This window comes from Limulus polyphemus, unplaced genomic scaffold (genome assembly GCF_000517525.1).
Source record: "Limulus polyphemus unplaced genomic scaffold, Limulus_polyphemus-2.1.2 Scaffold1037, whole genome shotgun sequence".
Classification (NCBI taxonomy): Eukaryota; Metazoa; Arthropoda; class Merostomata; order Xiphosura; family Limulidae; genus Limulus; species Limulus polyphemus.
In genome coordinates, this window is record NW_013666647.1 from 170617 (window position 1) to 192397 (window position 21781).

General features: G+C 33.2%; 1 protein-coding gene across 1 annotated transcript in view; it reads left to right on the forward strand.

Annotated features, from left to right (window-relative positions):
- The first annotated feature begins 2130 nt into the window (after positions 1-2130).
- Positions 2131-21781, forward strand: part of LOC106461814 (cytoskeleton-associated protein 2-like) — a 43771-nt gene continuing 24120 nt past the window's right edge. Inside the window, exons 1-4 of the mRNA XM_022388892.1 lie at positions 2131-2219; positions 4139-4244; positions 9818-10729; positions 21039-21125. Coding sequence (XP_022244600.1) covers positions 4150-4244; positions 9818-10729; positions 21039-21125 — 1094 coding nt within the window. The 5' untranslated portion in view covers positions 2131-2219; positions 4139-4149. The remainder of the gene's footprint in view (positions 2220-4138; positions 4245-9817; positions 10730-21038; positions 21126-21781) is intronic.

Here is a 21781-nt window from a genome sequence, read left to right on the forward strand (position 1 = left end):
GTTCTGTTTGAGCAAATGCAGTCTGCTTTCTGGACACTAAACAGTGTATTTCTTACATTAGTTCCAACATTGCAATAGATGGTGAGAACAAACTGTATTTACTGGTAAACCACAGAACACCATTTGTGCTTTCAGACGTATTATGACTCTATCATCAAGTACTTATGCAGTCCTCTATTCGTTGTTCTAATGTTTACACTAGATCCATCCCTAAGGTACCAGGATTGAAGACGACCTTCAACCTATATGGGTCATTTCCTACATCGTCAGGAGCATACTGTTCCACTCGTGTTTAGATAATCAACATTCACCAGAATAAAGTCTATATGGATTGTCCTTGGTGGTGACTTTACTTAAAGTGTCTGATACACTATAAGGTCAATCAGGGCTGTTAACTCTGATATCAACCACAAATTTGGCCTCACATTTTATGTATTTGTTAGTAGTTACCAGTCACTATCTAGCCAACTCTATATGAGTAAACTTATCAGAAATGAACCATTTTGATGCAACCTAATTACTGCACCTAAGATCGATGGCCAAACTCATTCTAGGCTCTATCAGTTTCTGGGTCCATAATGGTGGCACCCATAGGTTGCCCTTGACCCTATTCATTTACTAAACAATCAGCTAGAACTGCAGATTCTTCAGTATTCTCACCTAGGGCACCATTTAGGGAGAGGCATTTGTGGTATTTGCTGAGAGAGCATCGGTATTCCTATCCACTCGTTGATATGCAGTGCAGCTTTGTTGACGTGCTAGGATGTGTCTGTGGTCGGGTATCTTTTATGGAATACTTGTTGTCGATGTAATTTGATGATATAAATTATGTCTCAATCACTTTATATTTCGCCAAGCAATGTTTTCCTACAACTGAGGACGAACTATTCTAGCTATATTGATCAAGTTAACACTCACTGTAGATACGTTGTTATTATATTCCAAATGTTGATTAAAATATAACTATAATATCTGTGGTGTAATTTAGTTTGTAAATAGTTATTAATTTTTATGAGTACTAAACATAGCATATTTTTTTATATTAACTTATTGTTTTGTATGCAAACTCTTCTAAATAAGAATTTGTTTACGGTGATCTACTTTGTCTAAAATCGGCCTGTCAGCCTGTCTCCATGTGGCCCAGCGATAAGTCAATGGGCCTATAACGCTAAAAATCTTATTTCGATACCTGGGATGGGAAGATAGCCCATTGAGAAGTTTTGTGCTTTACTCAACCTTTTCGATACCAGGGGCCAGCTCGCTGCCTTCATTAACTTTTGTAGACTACTAAAGTACAAGTACAATTAAAAAACTATTACGTTTTATATATGAATATTCTGTAGGTTTTTGTTTGTTTATTTGTTTAAGTGAAATCTCACTGACCAGCAAGGTGTTTCACACGTGACAGGCTAGGCGTCGAAAAACACTGGTTTATAGCAAACTCATCCTAACTGAAAATAGTAGATCCATGTCTGCTTTGTTTAGCTTTGTGCTTAAACACAAACAAACAAACAAATAAAAAACCTGGTACTGTTTTATACAAAGCACCACTAATTCAAATTATTTAGATTATGTATTGTCATCAATTCTTCGATCTTTATCGCAAAATCTCAAAAGTAGCTGTCAAGGCTGGAGAACAAATACAATTCCAAATGTATAGCAATTGTGTTTTTGATTATTTGAAGACTGCATCTACGTGATGATGAGACTAAATTTTTTATAAACTTGGATTTACCTGTGTTATATGTACATATATCAAACGATAGGTAATTTGTGTGATATCACACTATAATTTACAATTTTTTTAAGTGTGAAAGTATAGCTTTTGTGTAAGACTTATACTGTAATTATTTATATTTCTATCCCCCAGTGGCACAGCAGTTGTCTGAAGGCTTATAACGCTAAAAACGTGGTTTCGATACCCGTGGTGGGCACATCACAGATAGCCCATTGTGTAGCTTTGTGCCTAACCCCAAACAAACAAAAAACTGTATTTTGTGCGTGAGTGTACCAGGTTGACAAAGTATCAACACGAAATAACCAATCAGAACAGCAAACGAATATGTTTAAACCAATCATAGCTCAGGAAATTAAGCGTGGGAAAACTTAAATTCAGCAAGAAATGGCACCCTCACGAAACAGAGGAAGATCAGTTATCTTGGAAAATAAAAACTTTTCCAAACGATCGAATTGTTTTCGAAGAACTATCGATAATCTAGGTAATCAGTCATTATATCTTTAGAGAACCGAGAAGACGTTTATGGTAAAATATGTTTACATTTTTAGTTCACGCAGCAGTAAATAATTGTGAATAGCGTAAGTTTAAAATTTCTGTTACTCAGTAACTTACTGTTACTTGCAAGTTGCTACTACTACTAGTACTAGTAACACTAACAGTACAAATACAAAATTATAGTGCCACTAAGACTAACAACCTCAAAAAGATGAAATTTAAATTATTTATCACTATTGTTAAAGTTTGGTAAGGTAGCCATAACTCATTAACTGCCAAAATAACCTGTTTCAATCCTACTTCTAATTCTATTAACTTGTTGAAAAAGTTGTTCCATTTCCGTTTACTAGTGTCACTGTTTATAATAATTACTAAATTAGGCCTAATAATATTAATATTTACTTTTATTTTTAACGTTAGCCAGTTAGGCTTTTATGGCTTGACGGAAGTTTTATATCTCTCAAGCTTGTCACCATTTGAATTACTAATTATTAGTATTAGTCTAGCACTAATACTAGTATTAGTAATAGAATTTGGAATTTTTATTCTTCTAAATTTAGTGCAAGTTGTTTTGTAGGTTCGAATCTTCGATTAGTATTGTAGTATTTCATTTTATGCAGTAGCAATAGCATGTATAACATTTGCACAATTTGCCCAAATCTCCCATATCCTGGCTTATTAATCTATTTTTGAAAATTATATTACTTGTTTGTCATTGATGGATACGTAGCTGGGTTAGCTTCAAATTAATGGTAAAAATCAAAGTGTTTTATATTTATAAGTTGTTTTTTGTATATTTTGTTACTTAACATGTGTAATGATATTCTGTAAATTATAATTATTACTTGTTTGTGTATGAAATACAAACTTTACAGTATCCAAACTTTTCTGCAACAGTTTTCTCAATCCTATTTTACAACAACAGACATACAAATCTCCCGGAGGAAATTATGTAAATTAAATCCAAAGGTATATTGTCAAACTGACATTTGATAGCAACTCAAGATTTAACCTGATGAATGAACCTTAACAGATTCAGTACCTACAATCTGTTTGTATAGTTAGTATCATTTATCTACATCTTTATATGTGGTTTGGATGTGTGATTATTATAATTTAATAAGCTTGCATTTTTGCTGCTGAACTTACTGGGGAAAAAAAAATGTTTTGGTGTCACAAGTGATTTGCAAATGCATCTGACTTAAACAATTACAGTATATATGGGACCCACACTGAAAATATGTTATTTGAATCTAACCATATCTCATAAGAAAAAAAAAAATCAGTCAAGGATTTGGTAAGTGACATATTAAGATCGGGTCAAAATTTCTATAACTCTTTCTTTATTAACTGTATTTGTCTGTGATGAAATAATATTTTATAGCATATCAGCCATAATATGGGCCAGTTATTCAAGATTAATTCATTGAAAACAAAGAAATATGTGTAAGAAATGGACTTATAACAGTACATTTTAATATACACTGTATATTTCTTTCACAATTATGAATTATAGTAATAGACCCAAACTTGTTGAAAGTATGTTACATGTCAATTTTTTAACACACATCTGGCTGTGTCTTTCTGTTTTTTAGTGTGATTTACAAAATATTCAGTGGAATTTGGCCAGAAAGATTGATTATCATCAGGTAAACTAAGACAAGCCTTAAGAAAAGTGGTATTTTGAACTGCTTGTAAAATTTAAAACTTTGTATTGCTTGAAAATTTAAACACTTTTGTTGAGTAACTAAGCCAGTCCTTCAAATTAACAAAAATTTGTAAACAACACTGTTGATTTACATTATAATATTGTTCGTCATAAATGTTAGTGGCCAGCATAGTGTTTATGATATATGTATACTTTAAATTTTGTATATCTAAGTGTATGTGTAATATTTTGTGCAGGCAATAGAACAATGGAAAGAAATCACCCAAAAGCCTCATCTGAAAAAAATGCTTCAACAAGGCCATTATCAGCATGGGAAAAAAGACGGATGTATTCACAACAAATGTGAGTGAACAACATAAACCTAAGACAGTGGATTTCAGTCTTTTTTTGTTGTTGTTTTCAGACAAACTTATCTTTTTTACATATCAGCAATTATTCCATAATTATACAACCTTTTCATGAATTCCTTGAAGAGAGTCCTAGGACAACAGATTGAGAACCACTAAGCTATAATACATTTTATTCATAAAACTATATTATTTTAGTTTTCATGAGCTAGAATGATAGTGTGGTGGATATTTGATTGTTATTAGTTTATAGCCGTACTGTATGCAAGGCTGATCTAATCTTTTTTTGTTCCAGTTTCTGTAGAACATTTTCATTTTGACAAATCTAGCCATATTCTCATTTAATATAAGAAAGTTAAAACAGTGCTACCTGCAAAAAAATTGGCATAAAAGTAGCTTTAGCTTATTTTCAACTGTTGGATATGTACATGATACTAAGTTCATTGTTTTTATTGTGCAGTCTTGTCAGTCTCTGAGGGCAACTAAGATGTTTTACATTAAGATGTTATACATTACATGCATTTTGCAGCTGCCGTAATAATTTTTTTTTATGAATATTTTTTGAGTTGGTAAACAAGTCAAACTAATGTTTTGTTATTATTATTAAGAACTTCTGATTAAATTAAGCTACCCACATAAATCAGAACTAACGGTAACTTAGTAAATTAGTACAATAGCTAATTTAATATACTAGTCTAACTAGGAACTTGCATTGTCATAAAACAAAAACTCATAATAGTTAGAACACTGATTTAATAGTTGAGTACACTTTTTATTATCAGTATTTTCAGCCATAATGGTAATTACATTATATCTTAATGTGACTGGTTCAAGAATGATTTTAAAATTTTGAATTTTAAGTGAATTGGTTATTTACAAAACAGGTCTGTTGTCTCTGTCAATTAATCTGTAATCTCTGTCATTTTCTAGTTTTTATAAAACTTTTAAAGGTAATTTATTTTTGCATTTTTTTAAATATGTATTGATACTATGAAATTTAAAACCTACTGAACAAGAAAAAAGTATTTTTATTATTTTAAATTATGCTTGATGTTTGTGATGCACAGAGATTCCTATTCCTCACCAAAAAATTAATACTATATAGAATCAATTTACAACTTCATCTATTCATGACTGAGAAGTCAGTGACTCTGAGAAAAGTAGTGAAATTTTGTGTTTCCAGCCTTGGAAGCATTGGGTCATTTTATAGGCAAAAACTGAAAAAATTCAGTGATTCTCATGTGATAGTGATGTTTGCACACAGGTTAATTCTGGTGCATTTAGCATGTCAATATACATATTTTATGGTCTTACCAATTTCTATTGCATTGATAAACTAGTCCCTATGTCAGTAGTCATAGAAGCAACATCCTGGGTATATTATGTAATTAACATATTGGTGTTGGAAAAATGTCAAAATGAAAACAATTTGATTATTTCAGTAAAGTTTGACAGTTCAAAGACAGAACACGGTTTTGGTTAGTTTTCATTCTATTTTATATCTAAACTTGTATTTAATCAACAAATTTTAATTTATTACGAAACAAACATCATGATGTGTAGTACAACTTCAGAAACTTGTATAAAGCAGAATATGGATTGCGATGTATAATATCAGTAATTTGTTAGTAACAACATTTGGGAGAAAATTTAAAAATGATTTAAATATATAATGTTTCATTGACAGTAACTAAAAATTTGGTACATTTAAGGGTTTTGGAGAATGTGGTGCTATTTGTTGTCTATGAAACTTTGTAGAAACAGTTTAATTTATGCCAGTGAATGGCTGAATACATCATGTTTACCTATTTGATTTTTAAGAGGTACCCACTTACAAACAGTATGAAGTTTTGAGAAAGCTACTTGTGGGACAAGACTAATTTCTGTACAAAATTTCATCTCTAACAGTACAACATTTAGGTTAAATGTGTCATTGTGTCTGAATCCAAGAGTCATACCATAATAAAAAATAATGAGTAGTTTTAGTAACAGTTTAACTTAGTAGCAGTTTTTATTTAATATTATGTAAAAACAAAATGAAATACTTGACACTTGAATGGTGTAATATTGTAATGCCATATCACTATCAGTGACAAACATATTTCTGTCTGTGCCAGTTACCATATATGCTATGAGTATGTATTATGCTATGGCAATGTATTATAATGCAACTTTAAACATAGTGGGTGTTTTATCAACAAGGATGAATCCATGTATGGATGTCCTCTATGTATAATTTGCTATTTGTAAGTTTCACCTGGTGATCTTATAAATGAACAAAAGTTTTGTAAATCTGAAAATATTATACAAATAAATAATTTTAATACTGTTGATCTAGATGAACTTGATATGCAAAGTTTCAAAGCACAAACAAAAATAATAATAATAATAATACAGTGTGCTCTGGATGATTTTGGTAATGTGCAGTTGTTTTATGAATATACTGCAGTTTATGGTTAGCATCTGAAAGTTTGTGCATGTATGAACACCAAAAACATTGCTTCAATAAATATTTGACATTTGAAAAGTATACATGTTAAAGGGTATTCTATTTTACAACATATAACATATTCTTTCTTTGAAAATCAAAGTGTAATAATCACATGTTAAAATATATAGTGTTGTTTATGCTGCAATAAAATTTTTGTGATTTAGATTAATATTAAGAATTGTTATCAGTATGCAATATCATAAACAAATGGATAAAAAGTGCCTTTATTGTGCATATTCTGACAATGTATCAGTAATTCTAGAACAGTATGACCAATAATATTGAAACTTTGCAAGATGACATTAAGCAAATTATGATTTAACATAGTCTTTTTTATCTTTATTAAATAATACATAAATAATGTTTTGCAGTTTTACACATTATTATAGGTATTAGTACAATGATACATTATAAGCATTGATCAAATGGTCAGAGAATAATATATTTTGGTGAGAGAAAAGTCAGGCAATTTCATTCTGTCCAAGGTGTGGGAACCATATCTACGGTTGGTAATTTACCATAGGAATTAGGTGTGTCAATTTGTAATTTTCTAATCAGTTACTCGTCATTCATGAACCAGCTAAATAGATCAGTAAAGTTTAAGAACTGTCAGTGTCATGTTGTGGAGCTAATACAGATCACAGGATTAATCAAATTTACATTTTCCTTTGTGTTGAATTTTGGTTTTTCATTTATGCCTAGCCTGCAGTTGATAAAAACCCTCTCACTCAGTACTGATGTTGGTGACATGATCGGTAAACATTTTGCTAGCTTACTGATGTGAGACAATTGATTTTCATGCTGGTACCACCATTCAAATGGATTTACAATTTTTACTGGCTGATGCATATTTTTTTATGCAATGCTTTATTGTCCTGCACTTTATAGATTGTTTTAAAGAAAAACTTGTGTAATTGTAAACCATAACTATTTTTATCCAGAGAGGAACAAGATCAAAAATGTAATTAAAAGATAAGCTGAGTACTGGATGAAAAATGAGTAGTGACAAAATAAACTACATACATATATACACTACATTTAAAAATTATCACAACATCAGTAACAGCTGGATAAATTACTTTTTCACACAATCCCTTTTGCATATCTGTACAAAATTTATTTGTAGCATGTTTTGGGAGTGGTACATGAATCATTTAGTTTTATATTGAAAGTTTGTCTATTTGACCCAACACTGTCTTCTATAATGTTATAATGCAATTAAATATATATCTTTGAGGTTATTTTATATTTTACATTAATTTCTAATGTTTAACATAAAAGAATAAAAGCTATGCAAAGAATAAATATTTTATCAATTCCTCTATTATTTTTTTTGCCCAAAACAACAGATCAGTTAAGTTCAATAGAAGATTGGTTATATTTGAACTCATTCAAACTTTTACAACTGAGTTTTAGATAGCAGGTATTAGGAAATATATTGACATACATAATAAAATATGAGACTAGAGTATCCTTTGTTTTACCTTTAACTAAAGAAACCAAACAAAATCTATGCATAAAAGATTTTACTGCATAAGGACCGAGTGGTGACTTTCTATGCAGAAATAATTATGTTACATGTACATTATTTTGTAATATTATTTATACAAAAATCAAAATTATTATTTTTACTCTGAAAAACTCAGCCTTTTCTTTACAACAGCCCTGAATTATTAAAAGATAAAATGTTAATAAGACAGTACTGAAATAATAACTACAATACTATCCCTACTATTATGTTCATAATATAGGTAATTGTTTAGTTCGGGATCATACTGAGCCCATACAATTCCAAACCAATCGAAACAGCCTTAAAGTTTCATCCATAGGTTAAAATGGGGGCATGAAATGATAACTAAAATTTTTAGACATTAATAAACTGTGACTTTCAATGCAAAACTAAATTATAATGAAGGCTAGGTATGTATTACTATGTACAATTAAGTAATATGTCAGTGCAAATACAGCTTATATAAAATTATTCAACAAAACTTATCAGTAGCAAAATACTAAAGATTATCAAATTATAATGGATTAGAAATATATTGTGCTTTAAAAATCATTTTCATTTATCACATTAACTTTGTTTTGTTTGTAGATATTAATATATACAAAATATTTGAACTTTTCACTTTGTGCACAATGCTTAGTGATATGCAACAATGCATTTCTTCATGCTTGTTTGAAGCTTGTATTTTTTTATATCTGTTGGTTACTGTCTTCACAGAAAGTGTTATAAAACAATTTCATTTACAATTAGATTTTAGACTATGTTTATATCGTGGAAAATTTTATTATTTCTACAAAAAGTTTTTCCTTCATATAACGAAATACCATATTCTTAGCATTTTGAATTGGTACGTGTATCATTTTTTTTATTAAACATTACTGTATCAACTTTACTTGATGAATATTTCTCTGTTCTTCAGGTGTAGCACATCAGAAAGTTTTGGGCCGGTTTACTCTAAGTTTAAACAATATTAATTACCTTTTCAGATGAGAAAATCAAGTACAGGACTTGAAATATAGTTATGAGGATTATTTGCAGGGGTTATGCAGAGTCTTGAAAAACAATTTGTCAAAGTTCTTTAGATACTTATTTTTTTTCTGAGTATTTTCCCATGTGCAATTTTGGATTTCTCCTACAACATAATTTTTCTTTGCTCATTGTCCTCAGACAACTGAGTATTTTGTGAAATTAAAGAACCTGTTAAGATGAGAAAATCGAGTCCATACTTAAAGTATAGTTACAAGAATTAATTGCAGGTTTGTACATGGCCTTGAAAAACAATTTTTTTTCAAGGTCCTAAACACCTTGTAATTTTTAGTTTTCCTGAGTATTTTCTTATTTCCTAGAATTTTGTTTGTCTTCTGTTTCTCATTTTAATTGTTGTATTTTTGTAGATCATTGTTTAAAAAATTACTTTGACTTTATGTTTGACACATCATGGCATTGTTTTTGTGATTGATCAGTATTATTGTATTTAAAAGGCCTTGAATGTTTTATTCACTCAGTTATTTGAACTGGTACATATATTTATCTTCACTACTTTAAAAAATTTTTCTTACTTTCACAGGTATCAGAAGAATAAATCTTGCATTAATCAGAACCAAAGAAACCCACTAGTTCTGAAGAATAGTAAGTGTGCTTTTATGACCAAGGAATCTGAATTTGATCATTCAACTGATGATAAGAAGATAAAGAGAAATTCTTCAAAACATAAAAAAAATGAATCATTTACTATTTGTGATAAAGCAGATATAAATGATAAGAATGTACATTTAGATATTAATTTGCCTGAAGTTGCAGCAGCAGAGTTGTCAAGCCCTAATCTAAGTACTCAAGGTGCAGAAAATAAAGACACTGTGTACCTGACTAATGATAATATAAGCAGCTCTAATTCCAAGAAACGACGCAGAACATCTACTTTTGAAAAAAATACAATATTAATTAACTCTTCTGAAGAATCAAAAGATAAAGTGTTTCAACATGAATTGGCTTCATCATCAAAGAAGAGACAAAGACTTTCAACTTATGAAAAGCAAAACCAAGAATTGAATGCTGAAAACTCTAATAAATACCAAATAAATGAGTTTTCCTGTAAAAGTTCTTTAACTTCAGTGAAAAGACGAAGATCTTCCACATATGATAAACAAACTAGTGATAAAAGAGGAAAGAAAGAAAACATTAACCACAAGGGTTCTGCTCAGTTAGAAACTAAAAAAAAAGCAGGAATAAAGGCACAAAGGTGTAATTCAAAAACACAACATGTAAGAATGACACCTCCTAAACCTGGTGGTGGTAATGGAGCATTAGTTGGAATTTCTAGTATCAAAAGAAATTCAAAGCCAAAAAATCAGGGAATGCATATCCCTTCAGCAAACTGTACTAAGATTGGTTCTGATTTGATCAAAGCAGAGACGGCTGTACATCTAGGTTCTAGCATGCATATCCCATTGGATCCAATTCCTAAAAACCTACCTGTCAAGTAAGTACCTTTGATCATTGTTAAAACTGTTTATACCTAATCTGTTACCATTCTTAAAAATCAAGTATATATACTGTATAGTTGTGCTTCTGATTATGTCATTTCAGATTATTCACAATGAGCAATTTTATACTGTATACTTAATATAAATACTGAATGGCATATTTTTTAACACTGCCTATTAGATTAGTAATTTCCAACAAGTAGACTGTGAAATACAAAGTTATGGGCTGCTGTGGGCTCGGACAACTGTGACTCTCCTAAACTAACAAGTCATCACCTGCATATGTAGGCCTTTACTGTTGTGCCAATTAAGTAAGTGTGTCTTGAGGTGTAAAACAATAGAGAAATACTGTTGCAGATCACAAAGAAAATGGGGCTTTGAATATTATTCAATACCTGGCTGGGTGCATCCTTCCCCCAAAAAAAATTGCATCACTGAATTAAAAAGTTATAGAAAATAACTTGTAATCATTCTTTCAGACATTAAACAACTTAAAAGTTATCTTGTTATCTTAACTAAAAAAGTTGTATTTAATTTTATGTATAACTTCAGCTATTACTTGACTGCTAGGGTCTCTTCCTTTGCCTATCGAAGCACTGGTCTGATTTTCACTCACCTGCTCCAGTTTTTTATTCCCCAATTAATTGACCTTGGCAATATGTGTCTGGTGACACTACACTTATATAATGTGCCCTCTATCTCTGTGTTACCTAGTTGATTTTCATGAAAAAATATAAAATACCAATTGACAAGCCAATTTACAGTATGAATTCCCTGATTATTATTTTCAGCATGGAGGCAAATAAGGTCTCTCATATCCCACTTCTGATATCTAATGTTGCACAACAATCGGGAGGGGTGGGGGTTACTCTTGGATGAGACTGTCAGTGATCTTATTCGTAGTGAGATGAATTGCCTGCTGGAGGACATTGTGTGGATGGGTATGTGGACCTCCCCCAATACTTTTATCTCACATTATATGCATGATCTGGTAATATCTTCATCTGAGGGGGTTTTTGCCTACCCACTGTAGTTATCTTAACCGCTTCGACTAGTTTATACAGGGGGTGAGTATTTTCATTGCTACCTTTCAGGATCCCACTCAGTAGTAAGTGTTGCCCAGGCAGGTGTGCTTTTATCAAACCAGTTCTGCACTAGCAACCACTAATTCAATATATTTTATCTAAGTTGCAACAGGCTCCATAGAAATAAGGTGTCCCATAAGACCACCTATGGATTATCATAAGTGAAGCATAAGGGGATCATGACTGTCCCTGCCATCATTGGATTGAATAAATCAGGGTCATATGATTTTAAAAACTTAGGAAACATGGTTCACCTATTGCACTGTTCCTCAGAACTCCTCAATGCACATTCCCCCAGATTCTACTAGTAGAGCTAGGGAGTTTTTATCACACCCAGTTTTCAATTGCTGGGATGGTGGATTGAGGCTCTTCCTCCAGAGTGTTAGAGTGAATTCCTCCACTCTTGGAGAAGAGGGCAAAGTTGGGGGGCCCTACTACCTGGGTTCCTGGATGTTTTTTCCTGGATATCAGTAGGAGAGGCACCAGCTTAAGCAGGAGCCTACTTATAATAATGTTTCAGGTTTGACACTTGGCTATCCAGTTGGGTTAAATGTGTCTCTTTTTTTTATTATCAATATTGGTTCAGTACGTGGAAGAGGGTCCATGGTCTACTCACAATTTTGAATACAGAGTGGCCTCATCCTGGGTCCTTGGCTGAGCACAGTTTGTTCCACGCCCTCCCCACAATTCCATGGGAAAGTTGAATTTACCTTGCCTACGTGGTTGGGGAGTGAGGATGAGTGTTCATAATTCCAGATTGGATGAGTTCTGTTTCCTCAGGTTGAGTATGGAATACAGGATCCCATCATTCCGAGTTTGGGGTGTTGCCTTTCAGACTTCTTCAAGTTGAGGAGAGAGTTTGTCCACTTTGGTGTTGCTTACCTTCTCATTGTGATTTCGGTGGCTTGGAGCACATCACTCTATATCTACATGTTGGAATCCACTTACAAATATATATATATTGCGGTTCAAATGCACTTGCCCCCATTGTGGAATTAAGGAATCATGGCTCTATAATCCCAACCTTGAGCAGTGGAACTTCATCTATCTGGCTGGTGTCTGGCCTATAGTGATGACGCGTCATATCACATTCCACTTGAATTGCATGATTTAGGTCCAGGTGAAGGGCATACCTTTCTGGATGCAGTGGGGTTCCTCCAATAGGGGTGCTAATCTCCTATTGGCACACCCATGATCTACGCAGATGCATTCTATATGGATTATGCCCTCACTGGACCCTCTACCTTATCAATGTTGGATTCTATCAGTAGTGTGAGTGGAGATATGTATGTTTTGGAAATTATTATTTCCTTAAATCAAAAATACTTACCTCCATTCACACTCTCTCACCTTTCCTCCCCCCTAAGAGCTGATGTTAGATGCTGTAGATTGGGTCACTCTCAAAAAAGTGATAATATTATCAGGAGAAGGTGTTTATATTCAGTACCGAGATAGAGGGCACATTGATGTAGGTGGAAAGTGTCACGAGACAGATATTGCTAAGGGCAATTAAGTGGGGAATAAAAGACTGGAGCAGGCTAGTGAAAATCAGACCAGTGTTTAGATAGGCAAAGAAAGGGACCCTAGCAGTCAAGTAATAGCTGTAGTGTGAGAGGAGGTAAGTATTATTGGAAATACATTTTTGATTTAAGACAATGTTAACTTTTTATATTGCAGTATGAAACAAGTTTGAAACAGTATGAAACAAGATAAGATAGAGAACTGTTAGGCTTAGTTAGATCATATTTTACTTGACCAATGTATGTTAGATCATTTTTACAATAGGTCTTATCAATCTAAGTAACTACTTCAATATGCAAAGAAAATCACCAAAAAATATATGTTAAAGAATATATATAAATTAATATAAAGCTGGCTTGAAACTTATTGAATATACTGAACAAAACCATCTGATTACTTAAAAATTTTTAAAAAATGTTGGCTTGTTTATAACTTTGATACAGTAAAATTATTTTTACTTTATGCCAGTGGCTTTTTAATTGAAACACGGATAAAATTTAGTTTTATAGAATAAAAGCTTTCTTGGAAAGTTTTACAAGAAATAATGAAGATATAAAATTCATTAATCAAGATGTACAACAAAGCAACCATTTTTAATTGTTTCGACAAAACAAAATATATTTCATATAAATATCAGATATCTGATTTTGCAGAAGCTTACTTGAATGCCTAAATTTTGTTGAAAAAGTAGATAACTGTGATCTCTTCTTATATCTATTTTATTTATATTTGATATTTATAAAACAGAATTTAATGGCACATCAATATCATCAGTGAATATGTTTGTAGTATAGATATAAGCTTTATAATTCATCTTTAATAATTTTAAGTTCTGATATGATATCTTACCTCTCTCACATAATTGCTTTTTTCTTGTTCATTGCTGCCCTCTATATGTGCATATGTTTTTGCTTGCCACTAGCCTTGAAACTTCTCATGTTTCAATGTGGCTTGGCTGCATTGTAGCATGTGACAACCCTCCACCAGTAGGAGCTCAACACTCCTGTTGCAACTGCCTCCCTCTATATTGTAGAACTCAATCGTCACTTCTCAATTTAGCACAGTAGTGTTTAGATGTGTTAAAATTTTTGCTTGTGCTTCCACTTTAATTTTAATTTAATTTGTTTCATGCTGTTTATTAAAGAACTTAGGTATTTTTTAGTTTATTTTAAACAGTTATACACTAACTGTAGTTTCTTAATTTCGAACTTCACTCTAGTTGAACATGACTTCTGAATTTCATATCACTACAACTACTTCTGTAGTGACAAATCATACAGACTTTAACCTGCTGTGTTTCAGGCTGCAGGCTCTACACTTTTGGCTGGGGAAATCTTGGTTTTTCAATGGGAGTTAGAGTCCATTTTGCAGCCAGTTCTATCTTCCAAGTTCAGACTTGACATTCCTTTCTCAGGTGGTTAAGGAGCTTGACTCGTAATCTGGGGGTCGCGGGTTTTAATCCCCGTCCCACCAAACATTTTTTCAATGGGAGTTAGAGTCCATTTTGCAGCCAGTTCTATCTTCCAAGTTCAGACTTGACATTCCTTTCTCAGGTGGTTAAGGAGCTTGACTCGTAATCTGGGGGTCGCGGGTTTTAATCCCCGTCCCACCAAACATTTAATTAGGGACGGCTAGTGCAGATAGCCCTCATGCAGCTTTGCGCAAAATTCAAAAACAAACAAACCTTCCGGAAATAGAAACATTTGAATTTTAGCAAAATTTGGTCAAAAATTGCTTGTGGTGGCCATTTTGGATTTGTGCAAATGCCATATGCCATTGTAATTATTTTCATAATTTTATTGAAATTGAGCCAAGATTTTCCCTTCCCCTAATTCAAGTATAATGAATCCAAATATGGAATCACCTTTTACTTACAAATATTGACAATGATGCCATCTTCTTGGTCGATCAAGAAAACTCATGAAATGTTTAATGTTTCAAAATATATGGCTTGGCAGGCCAGGAAATTAGCTGCGGAGAAAGGAATTATGGAGTTACCAGGAAACGGGAAAACAGTGTCGAAAGAAACTGAAAAAATTATTACAGCATTCTACTGTGACGATGAGTATAGTCAACAGATGCTGGGCAAAAAGGACTTTGTAAGCCTTCGGAAGAATGTCCATATGAAAAAGCAGCTTCTCTTAAGTGGACTTAGAAAACTTTACATGGCATTTAAAGAAAAAAATCCCATATTAAACATAGGATTTTCAAAATTTTGTAGCCTCAGGCTGAAATGTTGTGTACTTGTTGGCTCTTCTGGGACCCATTTAGTTTGCATCTGTACCATGCATCAGAACATCATTTTGATGTTGAATGCAGTCAAATTAGATAAGTCCTACTATGAACTCATCAATATGATTGTTTGTAACCGAGATAAGAAAGAATGTATGCTTCATCATTGTGACAGATGTCCAGGTATTCAAAATCTGAGAGCTTATATTGAAGAAAAACTTTCTGATAATGATGGAGCAGTAAGAGGAGAAAGAGATGAATTTGAAGAGGAGGAGATAAGGTTTCAACAATAAATGACGGTTGACAGGTCGCAGTTAATTGCTGTCTCGTTGATAGTGAACAAATTTATTGACCAGCTAATTGACAAGTTAGATTATATAAAGGTACACTCTTTTATTGCTAAAGCACAAACAAAGGTTTTGAGAAATGTAAAGAAGGAGTTGCACGATGATGATGCATTGGTATTGGGCAACTTTGCCGAAAATTATAAATTTGTGATACGAGACAAGGTGTAAAGTTATCATTGGAATCAACAATCATGCACTTTGCATCCTATTGTCTTGTATCACAGAACAGGAGGTGAATTGAAGGAAGTTTCCATTTGTTTTGTTTCAGACGACTTCACTCATGATGTAGGCTTTCTTTATAGAGTCATAAGCCAAACTATCAACTACATCAAGAAGGAGATTACTGGTAAAGTTAAGATGGTGCACTATTTTAGTGACAGTTGCGTGGGACAATATAAAAACTGCAAAAATGTCATTAATTTGTGCCTTCATCAGAGTGATTTTGGAGTAAATTGTATTTGGAACTTTTTTGCCACATCACATAGTAAATTGCCTTGTGACGGTCTTGGAGGAACAATTAAATGCTTAATTGCAAGGGCCAGTCTTCAAAGACCCGTATCAAACCAAATCTTATCAGCAAGGGAAGTTTTCAAGTTTTGCAGAGATGAAATTAAAGGGTAATAACATTCTTTATCTCACAAGATGAGATGACTGAGAGTGTGGAAGAAAGATTTGAGCAAAGTAACACATTGCCTGTAACTCGAAGTTTCCACCAATGTATACCACTATTAAATAGCGTCATTGGTGTGATGCATGTCTTTTCTGATGAGGAGTTTACACTTACATTTGACCTGGTTTTAGGGAAAAGCATTGACCAAATTCCTTCTGAAGAGATAAAGAAGTCCGACTTTGTTCTTTTCAATTATGATGAGAAGTACAGGGTTGGACTTGTTGATGAAGTTGAAATTGAAAATAGGGATATTCTTGTAAAAGTTATGCATCCAACTTATCCAGCCAGACCCTATTTGTGGCCAAGGAGAGAGGATACTTGCTTTCTACCAGAAACACACATTCTTTGCACAATAAATGCACCTGTAACAGCAACTAGTCATCAATACCATTTGTGGGAGATTGATATAAAAAAGATTGACGAGTTTCTGAAAAAAAAGGAGATCATTGACCAGATTTAAAGATGTTCAGTCCAAAAACTTGTAGGTTGGAGCATTAAAACTGACTTTAGAACTTCATCAATCTTCTGTAGCTTATGTAGATAATATTCAGTTTTATTATAGAATAAATCTCAATGTAGTTTTAAGCACTCTTTGAAATTGTACAGCAATTATCAATATATCATGTGAAATAGAATTTAGGCATATCCTCTTTATAATTTAGTCAATTTTCAGAGGACTGTTACTTTGGAACAAGGGGAAAAAACATCTCAGGTTTTTAATATAGTAAACTACATGGTTTGAAGAGTATCTGCTCCAAATTTGGTGTTGATAAGTTTGTCAAATATTGGATTTCAATAATTTCAAAAAACAGGGTATGAACCCTTTCGTAACTGTTTAAAAGTTCTATAGTAGGGGGTTTAAAGGGTAACTGGGGGGGGGGGTGTTTTAGGATATAAGTAAAAGCTGTTTCTATATTTGGATTCATTATACTTGAATAAGGGGAGGAAAAATACTGGCCCAATTTCAATAAAATTATGAAATTAATTACAATGGCATAGGGTATTTGTGAAACTCCAAAATGGCCATCACAAGCAATTTTTGACCAAATTTTGCTAAAATTCAAATGTTTCTATTTCCGGAAGGAGAAAGAATTTTGCAAAAAAATTTGCAGGTATACTTAATCCATAGATAGGTACCATACTACACCTTTGTTTGTTTTTTATATATTTCTTTTCCCTTACAGGGTCACACTCTCTTCTAAATTGGACCCTGCTCACTGTCCAGGTATAGTTATAGGCTGGGAAAACTCCAGCATACCATCTACTGCTGGATGCTTCCCAAGAGATTTGGTGTGGCAAGAAGCTGGACCAGCCACAAAATCTGCACTGTACGGTTTTTCACAAAACCAAAACAAATTCTTACTGACAGGGGAATTCCCAGGCATAGCACCTCCTGCGAGTTGAGACCCAGGAGTTCTTGTATCATATGGAGCTGGACCAGTCAAGATTTTCTATTGGCTGTAGTACCCCCACCTTATCTTGGGAATGGAGATGGACCAGCCAACATAATTATAAAAAATATGGCCTATAACACACACTGTCGATATTGATAGTTCCACAAGATCACTAGTAGATTCACGTAACAGTATATTGCATCATAAATATGCCCATTCCAGACTGAACTCATGAAAACTACCATGAATAAAGGGGATTGCTGCCCATCCTGCTGCTCCTTCGATTGAATAAATCAGGAGTGGCCTGCTTTTCAAAATAGTTTTTCGTGGTCACCCCCCACCCCACCCCCCACACACACACATTCTCACCTTCTACAAGTGAAGGTGGACCATGAAGGCTTCCTTCTGAATGTACTAAATCCCAGTGTAATGGAATAAGGCAGTGGTGTTCTGTCAGTGTATAGGTGGTGTAGATCCTCCTCCTCATTCATGAACTAGAGTTGATCCACTTAAATGCAGTTCACCCGTCTGGCTGGGACACTTCATCCTACCACTGCCTGGGTGTCAGTTCCCGAGTGGTGTTGGATTACAGCTGGACCAGCCAATATAAAGTCCTCACACATGTGTTGGTAGGGAGCTTTCATCTTACCATGGACAAAATGATTAGATTTAGTATTTGGCTAGAGAACCCCGGCATACCTTCTCCTGGAGTCTGTGGCAGTTCTGGTATGGCAAAGAGCTAGAACAGCCTACAGCTATTCTTGTTGGCTGAGGAACCCTTGGCCTACCATCTGTGGGTTGAGACTTGCGTGAACTGATGTGGCAAGGAGCTGGACCAGCAACCAGATATAATCTGTCTGGTTTTGGATTTGAGTAAACCACCACATTGACACTTCCCTTCTTAATGTCACTTGGAGACATGGTTCCTGGGTGACTGGTGTTGGTTGTGAATCTGCACACGTGCCCTGACTGGGAAGGCAGAATGGAAGACCCTCCTTTTACTGCAGACTGGATGTTAAATAACAGATGCTGCCTGGTTTTGGACTGAAGTTGACGTACCAATTATGGTCTGACATGCCCTAGCCAGTCTACACCATGAGGCACATCAATCTGTATATTAAACAAACTAATCAGCCGGGGAACCCCATCATATCATCTCCTGCTGGTTAGTTCCCGGGAGAACTGATTTTGTAAAGGTTCCGGACCAACTGAAAACTATACTAGTTGGCTGGGAAACCCCCATCTTACCATCTCCTGGAAGTTGGTTCCTGGGAGACCTGATTTTGGAAAGGAGCTTAACTACCCAAAATAGATACATTCCTGGGTGTACTTCCCTTTTCCACCCAATTTCGCTACACATACTTCCATAGTTGGTAAAGAGTATACCTGGTACAGATGTGGTGCAGTCTTCCACAAGTGTGTTCCTCTAACAAGAGATGTCACACTCTATAGACTCTCTGGCACCTTCCAAAGAGTGATCATCTAAATAAAGTTTGCATCAGTCCTTCCACCAAGCCAATATGGGATTCTAGCTATTGTGTGAATGGAGGTGAGATATCACATTGGAAGTTAATATTTTCCTATTCTTCTCTCACTTTCCACTCTTCATTCACACTTCCAGTACTTCTTTTCTGCCAAATCTCGAAGGGACGATTGGGTTCTACAATATAGGGGAAGCCAGCTGTGACAGGAAAGTGTGTCATGCTCCTGTTGGTAGAGAGTTGTCACACTTATTTTCATGCTACAATGCAGCTGAATCATATTGAAACTTGAGTAGGTGGGAGTCTCAAGGCTAATGGTGAGCAAAAATATCACTGCATATAAATATTATTCATGATATATTTTAATGCTTATGTTTATACTACAAACATTCAGTGATGATATTGATGTGCCACTAAATTCTATTTTATAGATATCAACTTCGAGTTTGATCAGAATGTGTAGTACAAAACAAAAGTAATTAACATTTTCAAAAGTGGCAAAATTTGACTGATATTTTATTAAATAGATCCTATTAGTTTGTTGCATCAGTTTTTCACATACACACACTAGAAACCATAATTTTTACCCTAACTTCCATTATCTAGATAAGTTGCTTAAAAACTCAGCTAGTATTTCATGGACTTAAAAGTTTTTACATAAAACTACCAAGTAGGGCAACTTGAAACAAAACATAATTTCAAAATTTATATTTTTATGTTCACTTACAGTAGAATGTCTTTGCAAAGTGTGGTGAATTATTGTTTAATTCTATTGAAAATTATTTGAAACTTAAAAGATGAATAGCAAAAGTCATCTCAAGCTCTCAGGTTAATAAGTTTAATCAGTTGAAACAGGGTCATTCTTCTCTCATAAAATTGGTTAGTCTACATAATAGGCAACTTTCCTACAAAATTAGATGTAAGAAATGATCAAGGTTATCTACTATCTACTTTACAATTAGATTTAGTAAGCTTCAAAATATTGTAAAAATTTCAGTATGATATACTTTTTTGTATGAAACAATTAAAGCTGAACCATGTTGAAATGTAGGTAGGTGGGAATTTCAAAGCTAGTTGGAAGTGAAAAAATGTATGCATATAGAGGGCAGCACTAAACAAGAAAAGCTATTAAGTGAGAGGAGGTATTTATCTATCAGAAATATATTTCCAGTGTAGGAAAATATTAACTCAAATCAGACACCAAATCAGCTCAAGAACAACACTGTACATTATACAAGTTATTAATGTAATATTATAATACAAGAAACTTTAGAAATTCTTTGAAATAAATTCAACACACTTTTGTTTATAATTTTACAAACAGTAACATTTTGTTTTTTGACAACAAAAACTTTGCATTTAAATATTTCTTGCAGTAAGTATTAACTTGACCTTAATTGCCTGAGTTATTACCATTTATGATTTCTAGTATTTTAACTTTACCTTTTCTTGAGACTAATGAACACCAAAAATTTCAGTAGATATATTCATTTATTTGTTACTTGTGTGAACAGAGTTTTGCTAATATATTTCCATTTTGTTGGTTTATTATTTTAAGTTTTATTAATATCATAGGGAACGACTTAGGATGTGGAAGGAAAGGAAACAGCAAATTGAAGAATACAACAAGCTTCAAAATATTCAAACTCAAAAGCTGAACAGGTAATTAGAGTTTATAATTTTTTTATTCAAGAAATCTTGGATGCATTTGTAGCCACTTTTGGCAATAAGCACAATATGTGATTGTTTATAATTCAGAACACAAAAAGGGTTAAATGTAATTTGGCTAGAAATAAGTATGATGACTGTTTATTACTTGTCATTAAGGTCAGTTTCAGGAAATTCCATCCCTTAGCTGTAACCCTGGACAGAGCCAAGCTGAAAAACAAGACTAGACTTCTTATAGTGGTAAATTGTATATTATATCACAATGAAAACTGTATATTATTAAGTATGGTAGTACTTAATAGTAGGGATTGTGATGAAACAAAATGGCAGCCATAAAAATTGCCAACTTAAAACCACCATTAAAATGTCTGAATATTAATAATGACTGTTTTCATTGTATTGGCTGATGCAAAACTAAAGCTTATTGTACTTATAAAGCTAACTAAATCGCTATATATATGTGTTTATGGTGTAAATCAAAATTTTGCTATGACAATGAATTTTCATCAAATTGACTTTTCCATCACAAAGGATATTAGTGTGTGTGTGTGTGTGTGTTTGTGTATATATATATATATATATATATATATATATATTAGTTAGTAGAGAGATGCACATAATAACTAAGTAGTTAAGGTTAGGTTAGGTAG